The following is a 9178-nucleotide window of genomic DNA, read 5'->3' on the forward strand; positions in this document are numbered from 1 at the left end:
GCCACCCCCTGCTCTCCCTTGCCTCAAGCCGGGCACAGCTCTCACCATTGTGCATGCTGGGTGCTTTCCCCACCACGTCCCAGCTCACTCTACCTGTGACTGTGCATTGACATTGGCCCCGTAGTTCACCAGCTCCCGGACCACATCCTGTTGTCCAGCCAGGGCAGCGATGTGCAGGGCTGTGTTCCCCTTCTGAAAGACACCACGGAGCAGTGCTTAGGGGCTGGAGCAGCCCAGAGTGCTGGGGAAGGATGGGTCTGACACGTGTTAATGTATGTGCAGAGAGAGCAGCTGCCCAGGGGAAGGCTGTGGGGCTCTGCAGCCCGTGCCCCATCCCTGCTCTAGCCCAGGCATCCACCCTGCACGCTTGCTGGACTGAGAAGAGAGTGATTTCATCTTCCCCATGGAGTTCCTGGCAGCCAAAGCTGTATGCGCTGTCAGGCTCCGTGTACCTCCAGCACCAGGAAGGGAGGGAGGATGGGGGAGCTGAGCTGGCAGCCTTCAGGCAAAGCCGCAGTGTGCATCCCAGCCGAGCCGAGGGATGGGAACGGCAGGCACAGGCTCTTCGGTGCCTTTGGGTGGTGCGGCAGAGCACCAGGCTCCACGGGGAGGTGCCAAGCGGGTCCCCCCCCTCCCCTTCCTGCTCCCCCAGCCCTTCGGATGGTGCTGGAGGCTGCTCGTTTGTCAGCCCCGTTGTGGCGCTTGTCACGGAGCGAGAACCGCTCCCCGCCAGGAGGGAATGATGCAAGCAGGGAATGATGCAAGCAGGGAATGAGGCGTTATTTACGGAGCAGCAGAGCTGCACAGCCTTGCGACAGTGGTACCAAGGCCACCTCCGTGCTGCAGCGCACGGGGGCTGACCCGAGCCGGCTGCCGGAGCCACTCGCCGTGGCTTCCTTAACTCCCCTCCGGAGCTCGCAGTGGTCCCCATGCGGGAGGGGAGCCCCCGTCTCCTCCAGCAGCACCGCCTGGTTCCCTGCCCAGGGTGTGGAGTTGAGATTAACGTGGCCGGATTCCCCTGTCCTCACCTTGGTCGTTGTCTCCAAAACGATCTCCTTGTGCAGCAGCTCCACCACCATCTTCACGTGTCCCTCCTTGGAGGCCAGATGCAAGGCGTTCAGCCCATTCTGGGGGGAGCAAAGGTGGGAGAGGGGCATCAGTGACCTGACGGGGCTCTCAGAGGAACCCCCTACCCTGAGCTCTCTTGCAGACACGACTGTGGGCACTTGGCCCGCGCTGGAGAAGGTCCATTGCCTTGCTCCTGAGCCACGCACTGGCATCCAGCGCAGCCACAGCGAGTTCCATGCTGCCAGGGCACTGGAATACCGAGCTGCTGAGTAATGCTGGAGGTTTCTTCATGAGCAGAACATGCATTTCCTATGGATGGGTGGCACCGCAGCTCATGTGTGTGCGTGTCTGGCACCACAGGCACTGCCCCAGTCCTTCCCACTCATGACACAGCCCTGATACCAACCCCACTCTTTGCTCAAGTGACTTTCCTTGGGGGGTGCCTCTCCCTGAGATTGCTTTTCCAACCTGAGCCCTCGCGCTCTGGGTGAGCACCAGGGCTGCTGTGTAAACGCACCTCCAAACCTTTGGCATTTACACAGACACAAGTGCAGGGAGAAGCTCTTCATGGGACCATGATTTTATCAAGCAGCAGCCAGATTTAATCCACATCAGTTCAGAAGCTTCCAGCCCAGCAGCTGGCTTCATCCTGGCTTTGCCCTCCGACAGCCCCATCCTGCAGCCCATGCTCACGGTGCAGCGGCAGCAAGGGATGCAGATGCAGCGCTGGCTGTGAGCTCTGCCAGTGCCAGCGAGCTCTCAGACAACTCAAGTGACTTCTCAGGAACATCTCTGCCTGTGCCCTAGTTTAGCTTCCCTTTATCTTACCCATGGAGCCTGAGCATAGGAGCCAAGGGCTGCCCGGTGCCCTTGTAGCATCCCTGGGCTGTCAGAAGGAGGTGTCAGCACCCTAGAGGCTGCTAAGACAGCTTCTGCTCCATTATTTCCATTTCTTCCACTTCCCAGATAGGAACAAAGGGGCTGGGATCTTTTCTGCCAAAGAGGTCACATACTTGCAGGCAGTTTCGGATGTCACTGCTTCCCATAAGGCAAACTCCCCTTGTCCCTCGCTTCTCCCAGGTGGATGCACTATGTTTACTCACCCCTATGCAATGCTGTCACGGGGCAGAGAGGTGCCAGCTCCCTGGGAGCACACAGTCCTGCCCAAGCACTCCACCTCCCAACCATCTGTTTCAGCTCCTGTACTGGATGATCTCTTCACAGAATTGCTTCATCCCCACCTGAATATACGTAGGGGAGCAGAAAATGCCTGGAGGCTCCAGTTCCAGCCCTTAATACTTCAGTTGGAACAGCTTCGAGAGCGTTATCACGCTGGAATAGGGTTTTCCACCTTCTCTCACTCACAGCACCAGCTATGAGGAATCACCATCAAAGAGGCACGGATTCTTTTGCTCAACTCCGATTACAGCACAAGAAGGAAAAACCCCAAAACCCCACAGGCTTCCTCTGTGCCCTCGAGCCTCGAGCACGAAAGAGCTGCTTCCAAGGGAAGGTTAAGTGGGAATTCTGCAGCAGCCCCAGGACACCGCCACTGAAAGGAAATGCTCCCCAGCCAGGCTACACTGAGCCCATCACCTCGGTCAAGCCCAGCTCCTTTCACTGCACAGCCCCATACAGATGGTCACTGACACCCTTACCTTCGTGAGCTCACAAGCTGGGTACGTGGCCACAGACACATAACCCCTTAAACTCTGTTCTCTGTTAAACTCCTGACACAGATTGCTCCCCTCAGCAAGGGGCTCACAAATAACATTTCGAATGCTGCAAAGCTGGGAGGAATCATTATTCTCTTACAGCAATAAGTGCAATGTCTGCAGAACATTGTTTCCCAGTGGATGTTGCTGCTCCAGGAGCAATACACGCTGCTTTGCACATTTGCTTGTGGCTTGACAGCTCATCTGACCCAGAACCGCCACAGGATGTGCTTCATTTGAAAGGTGCTGCATTCCCTCACTAAGTGCCATAAACACTTCCCAGGAATCCCAGTTGCCAATGCGACAAACACAGCTGCAGACAGCCACAAGAGGCAAGGACTTTGCACTTCGCCTGTACCAAAGCAGGGCCCTGCCTGGGCTGCCCATCAGGACTGTGGCTGACCACCCCAGCAGAGACATCTTCGGGTACCCATGTGCTAGCACAGCGCTGTTCCCTGCTGGAGAGGGTCCTGGCAGCGAGATGTGCTCATCCTCAGGCCTGTGGGCCATCCCAGGGATGCGATGGGAGCATGCGGGAATTCGAGACATGGGAGAGGTGGATGATGAAGACACCGATGCAGATGGCAGCAATGAAGGGGATGAAGCGGCAGGATGAAGATCAGATGGCATGTCAAGGTCTCTGCACTTGAGTAAGAATACAGGGCCTGTGGGATAGGTCTGACCACATATATCCCTCTTTATTCGATACAGGACATGTGAGGTTGGACCTTTCCCACAGGTCTGATATTCCTCAGAAGGAAACCCCAAAGTGCCATCTAACCTCAGGGAGATGGCAGGAACCAGTGCAAAGATGTCACTGAAAGAACAGTCTCATGCTCTTGTAGCCACGTGCTGCCTGTCAAGGTGTTAATCCCCTCATCAGCACCACCGGAAACAGGACTCAGAGCCCATCAGTGCAGGCAGCTGATGACTGACCATCCCTCGGGGTGAAGAAGCAGTTCAAAGCCATCACCTAGCTTGGAGCTGGGTGTCCCTGGTTTAACTCCTTGCAGAGCTCTCCCCAGCACCATGTATTTCTTTGCACTAGATCAGTACAGGAGCAGTACACGAAGAAATCCCCCCTCTGCTTCAGGCCTGAGGGAGCACCCATGGTGTGCCCTGCTTGTGGCACCCAACAGACACCCAGAGAACTGGCAGCAGGGGATGCTCAAGCCATTGGTGACCAGGCAAAGAGGGTTTTCCCTGCCAAGCTTTGCACACACAGGGCATATAGGAACATGGCAGCATCCCCAGCAGCATCCATCCTGGGAGGAGAGCAGCACAGGGATCTCCCTGCTCCTGCTTTCCCAGAGGGAGCAGTGAGTACATTAAACGCCTCATTGTCCCTATTCATGTCCCCTCCTGTCAAACCCTGTGCAACAAATGTGGGCTCAGAGCCTCTAAACCCATCAACAGGACCCCACAGATTCAAAGGACTCTGAAACTGAAAACTCTCTGCCTCTTCTCACAACAAGACCTCTCTGATCTAAATCCCTCATGGCCCCGGGGTAGAAGCCTTCTGAAAGTACCTGGATGCTGATTATGAGCTAATAACCCAGATAACGCAGCAATGAACAAAATGAGCACCTCCGAGCCTCATCGAGCACCCCAGAGAGCAGGATGCGAGCCTCAGTGCGCCCAGGACCCCTGCACGGTGCCACGGCTCAGAACAGGAGCTGGCAGCATCCCTTGGGGAGCCCGCCTGCGGTACCCGGCCCCGGCCTCTGCGGTGCACGGAGCAGCCGGTCCGAGCTCTGCTCCATGTGGGGCCTCCATGCCGAAGCAGAGCAGGCACTTGGCTCCCTGCTGAGTCAGCACCGGCCCGGCGCAGGCTCCCGGTCCCGCCGGCTCATCCCCAGCAGCCCGCTCTCTCCCCGCAGCCCCGGGTCAGGATGAGCCGCTTGCGTTTGGCAGCTGCGCAGGTACAGAACGTTCCGTTGGTGATGTGCAAACGCTGCCCCTGCGCCGGCAGCTCTGCTCTCCCGGGGCAGACCCGTCCCTGCTCCGGGCTAGGAGGGGCCAGCACCAAGGCATCTCCGCTGGCACCTTGGAAACGTCCCCTGCTTGTGTCAAGGGGAATCTGAAAGCCCGAGCATCGCAAGCGGGGAGAATACCCCCAGGAGTGGTTCCTGCAGCATCCCAGCCCCTGTGCTGCACAATTCACAGCTGTTTGCTCTGCCCTTTGATAAGCAGATGAGCCCCTTTCATCTGTCCCAGTTACAGAAGCCTCCCTCTCTGCTTGCCCCTTTGCTGTGCTCCAGCCAGGCTCCCAGGTCCTTAAAGCTATTGCTGCCCTCCCTGCCCCAAAGACAACCGGTCCGGATGTGCCTTTGGTGATCCCTTCCCTTCCCTAGCACACTGCACACTGGGACCAGGGGATGTGCTCCCCATCACCTGTGCACATGGGGAACCTCCCTGCCTCCATCCTATGGGAGCAGTACAAGGAAGGGGTGCAGTGACTGCCATTGGGCCCAGGGAGCCACTGGGGCACATTTTCATATGAACCAAGGATGATATCAGAAGCCCTGTGGGTTTCACCTACCTGGTTACAGGTGTTAATATCTACCCCATTCCTGAGGTGATCCAAGGCTTTGTCCAGGTTCCCGGATCTTGCGGCTCTCAAGAAACTGGTCGCAGCATCGGCCTTTGGGGAAAAGAAGACAAAGAATAAGACTCAGGGTCCCTCTGCTCTCCCCCATCACCAGCACAGGGCCAGCTCTTCATCAGTCGCAGAGAATGTGACTACAGAGTCCAGGCAGACAAGGCAGAGCCTGGGCAGGTCAAGGTGGGACAGACTGATATGACCCAAGTTAGAGAGGAAGCGGCATGGTTGGGACCTGGACTTAGAGCATCCATTGGCAGGAGAGCCAAGTGAGGGCTGTAGCTCATCCCAGCACTGTGGATGGGGTAGGGAGGAAGCTCTAAGGGGCTCCTGCAACCCTGGCAGCCTCCCTTGGCTCAGGAAATGCCCATGTCCTGGCTGAGAGACTGGAGCCGTGGTGAGCCCATCCCTGTCCTCCAGAGATCAGGGTGGCCGCAGCAGTGAGCCCGGTACCGGCACCCCCCAGCCGGGGAAGTCACCGCGTTCTCCTCCATCAGGAGCAAGGCAGCGCCTCCCGGCACCACTGGAACCCAGGCAAGGCACAGCAGTACGTGAAGCAACGCTATTCAGCAGCGTAAGGCAGCAAATGAAGACCATGGGATGGTTCACCAGATGCTGGAGAACAACAGGGTGAAAATGCAGTGATGTGGGGCTGTGAGGCTGGGACCTTGCACCAGTGGATGCCTACTAGGTCCAGCCTAAAGAGCCATGAGACATCCACAGCAAAGGCACAGGATACCCTCTTCTGCCTTAAGCTTCAATAGCAAATCAGAACCCCTCTTGTGCCACTCACGCTGACCCTGACCAAGGAACCTCCTGTGCTACGAGAGCCTATATCCTGCCAGCCCAGCCCATCCTGTAGTGCCACAGCCTGGCTGCAGGGGAGCACCAGGCTTAGCAAGCTCCTGGGCAGGAGCTTGAAGTAGCATAGTCACAGAGGACAGCACTGGAAGCAGATACAGGCAGGATGATGCAGCCTCAGCCATTAGAATTCAGGCTTTGAAGCAGCACAACGGCCTTCTGCTGTCCTCCCTTTGCCCATCTGCCTGAGCCTCCTACCCCAGAGCAACAGCCACATCCTGGGACCACTGCCTTGCTCCCTCCTGCAGGGCCAGTGCCTGGGGCTCACAGGGACAGTGATGGAGGCAGCACCTCCGTGCACGCCCTGGCGCAGCCTCCGTGTGCCGATGCTCAGCCTCCTGTGCCAGTTGGCTCCATTGCCAGCAGCCCAGGGGATAGCCTGGTCCAGTGGGGACCTGCCCCCCGGTTCAGAGCAGTGCTCCTGTCACAGGGGATGATGTACAGAAGGCAGCACTAGCGCTGTGCTTAGCACTGGGCGCCTGCCCTCGGAGCCCTGCGTGCTGTCTATAGCAAGGAAACACCGACAGGCTTCAAGCAACAGGTTGAACGCAAAGAGCTCTTCCAGCTCCAGACCCTGCTAGGAGCCTCTGCATCTCGGGTCAGGATCAGTGGCAAGGCAGCACCTCAGCTATGCTGCCCGCATGCCAGCCACAGCACAGACCTCCCAGAGCAAAGCCCTGGGGAAGCCAAAGCGCAGCTCAGCCAGGCTCTCCCACCCTTGGGACACACAAGGAGCTGTGAAGATTAACGTGGTAACGCTCTACAGAGGCTCCGGTCTCCCAAAGCCCCAGCAGCAGAGGCAGAAAGCAGGCAGAAAAGCAAAGCAGAGGTCTCTGCGGGCATGAAGAAGAGCGGTGGATACTCACAGCCACGTCTGGACCGGACCTGCCCTTTCGTGCTGCCATAGTCCGGCACTTGAGCTGAAACCTGAGCCTGACGTCCCCCTTCTCCCTCCTTGGTTATCTACTCCCCAGCTTCGAGAGAGCCAGTGAGTTGCATTGCATTCTATCTAAAAATACAGGCTCGCAGCTCGCTCCGGCGCAGACCCTGCAGGGATCGCCAGCCGCTAATGGAATTTGTTCATTTTCTCTCCATTATTGTGTCAGACAGGATATTTAATACCAAGCCGCCTCCGGAAAGCAAATGACTGCTGCCAAGTGCGGGGAACGGGGCAGGGCTGCCTCGGGAACAGCAGAGAAGGAGCAAGCCCCACAGACGTGCCCTGGAGCCAGCACTTCACAGGTAATAGCTGCCACCCAGGAGACGGGGCCCGGTTCCCTCCCAACCTCTGGATGCTGAGGGTCAGGGCCTTGGAGGATGCACTGGGGCTGGAGCGCTCCAGAGGTGCTGCCCTCCTGCTCCCCATGCTCTGCGATGCACAGAGGGATGCAGAGATCAGACACCAGCAGTCAGACAAACACGTGCAAGCAGAGAAGAAGGGGTAGCTCAGCTCCAAAGGGAACAGATCCGCGGCCACGCTGCCCTTCTGATGCCATTGTGCATGGTGGGACTGACCTGGCGCTCACCAGGGAGATGAAGGCATTGGGTCATCGCCATCTCCCATACAGAGACCCTGCGGGCACGAGTAGATGTGTGGATCGGAAGGATACACACACATCCCAGCCAGCACGACACCAACGTATCTCAACACAAGCACGCACACGGTGCACAGTTACCATCCACTCAGAAGCGCCAAGCGCAGCATGGGCATGGTATATGCACCTCCGAGTATATCCCTGTGGCCCAGGATGCACAGCAACTGCTTCCAGATGCACAGACTGCCTCTACTGGTTCTCCTTCCTTGGGAGTTTGGAGTATTTCTGCCCATTCCCCTTTGCCTTCCTAGCAAAAGGAGCTATTCCGGGGAGGAAAAGGAGCTGTCTCACTTGCCGTGTACCCCTTGCACTCTTATATGGCAGCTTACCCTTAGACACAGGCTTCAGACATTCAAGATGTGAAGTGTCAGGAGGCTGCTGCCAGCAATTCCCTAAGGAAGACTCCTCAGATCTGGATGTTGCAAGTGCTACAAGACCTTCGAAGCTGAAAGCCACAGCACAGCATGCCTGGCTCTGCTTCTGTCCTCTTTCCCTTCCTTTCCCTTCAGGAAAAAGCTCCCTTTGCCTGCTGCCTTTTCCCCTTTCCCTCTCCTGGCCCTGATGCGTGGCTCCTCTGCTCCTATTCACAGGTAGGAATAGAAGAGCCTTACCCTGCTCACAGCCTCGTCCTGCAAAGCATTCCTGCTGCTGGACCGATGTCCTAACGCCCTCCCCAGCATGAGAAGCCTGGACCTGACCAAGCCCATGGCATCGTATCTGTGGCTGAGGCAATGAGCAACGGGGAAGCGGTGCCAAAGCAAAGGCTCAGGCTGGATTTCAAGGGCTGCATCACAGGTTCAGTAATCCCGCTCTGTCTGCTGGCTGTGCTCTAATCTCTTGTGGCAGCGCCTGGCTCTGGCTCCTACTAGGGATGGGCTCCATCTGGGCAGCACTGATAAGGGCAGGGAGGGTCTGTGCATCGCCTCCTTGTGTGGAGCCCACTCTGAACACGCTGCAAGTGGATGAATCCCAAGTGCAAAAGAGTCTGGGGACTGGTGTTGGTCTCCTGGTGTTTTCCAGGACACAAAGGCAGGCAGGAAGCACACGGCCACGCTGCTCCACGCTGCTGGAAGGCACACGCGCATCCTGCCCTCTGTACCCGATCTGCCCACTTATCCCTTCTGTCTGCAGCAGCGATGAGGCAGCCGGAGCAGGGACTGCAACTCCTTCGCATCCAGCACCCGGCACGAGGAAGGGCTGAGCTGGCGTCTTGCTGAGGAGCTCGAGAGGAGGTGGGACCCCTTCACGCACAGCTCCTCTGGTCCTGCTCTGGACAGGACCAAAGATGCCAAAAGAAAGGGCCTGGGTGCCCTTTCCAAGAGGTCTCTGACCCATGT

At 57.7% G+C, this 9178-nt stretch overlaps 1 protein-coding gene across 8 annotated transcripts in view; it reads right to left on the bottom strand.

The window, feature by feature from the left end:
• Positions 1-9178, bottom strand: part of ANK1 (ankyrin 1) — a 34791-nt gene that overhangs the window by 19710 nt on the left and 5903 nt on the right. For 4 of the 8 annotated variants that reach the window (XM_065659310.1, XM_065659314.1, XM_065659308.1 and 1 more), the window contains exons 1-4: positions 8453-8586; positions 5326-5427; positions 1029-1127; positions 94-192 (exon numbers count right to left, since the gene is read on the bottom strand). In XM_065659310.1, the coding sequence (XP_065515382.1) occupies positions 94-192; positions 1029-1127; positions 5326-5427; positions 8453-8548 (396 nt within the window). In that variant the 5' untranslated portion in view covers positions 8549-8586. Of the gene's footprint in view, positions 1-93; positions 193-1028; positions 1128-5325; positions 5428-7112; positions 7191-8452; positions 8587-9178 lie in introns of those variants that run through there. The other 4 variants (XM_065659313.1, XM_065659316.1, XM_065659312.1 and 1 more) reach the window with 2 other exon arrangements.

This window comes from Lathamus discolor, chromosome 22 (genome assembly GCF_037157495.1).
Source record: "Lathamus discolor isolate bLatDis1 chromosome 22, bLatDis1.hap1, whole genome shotgun sequence".
NCBI classification, from domain to species: domain Eukaryota; kingdom Metazoa; phylum Chordata; class Aves; order Psittaciformes; family Psittacidae; genus Lathamus; species Lathamus discolor.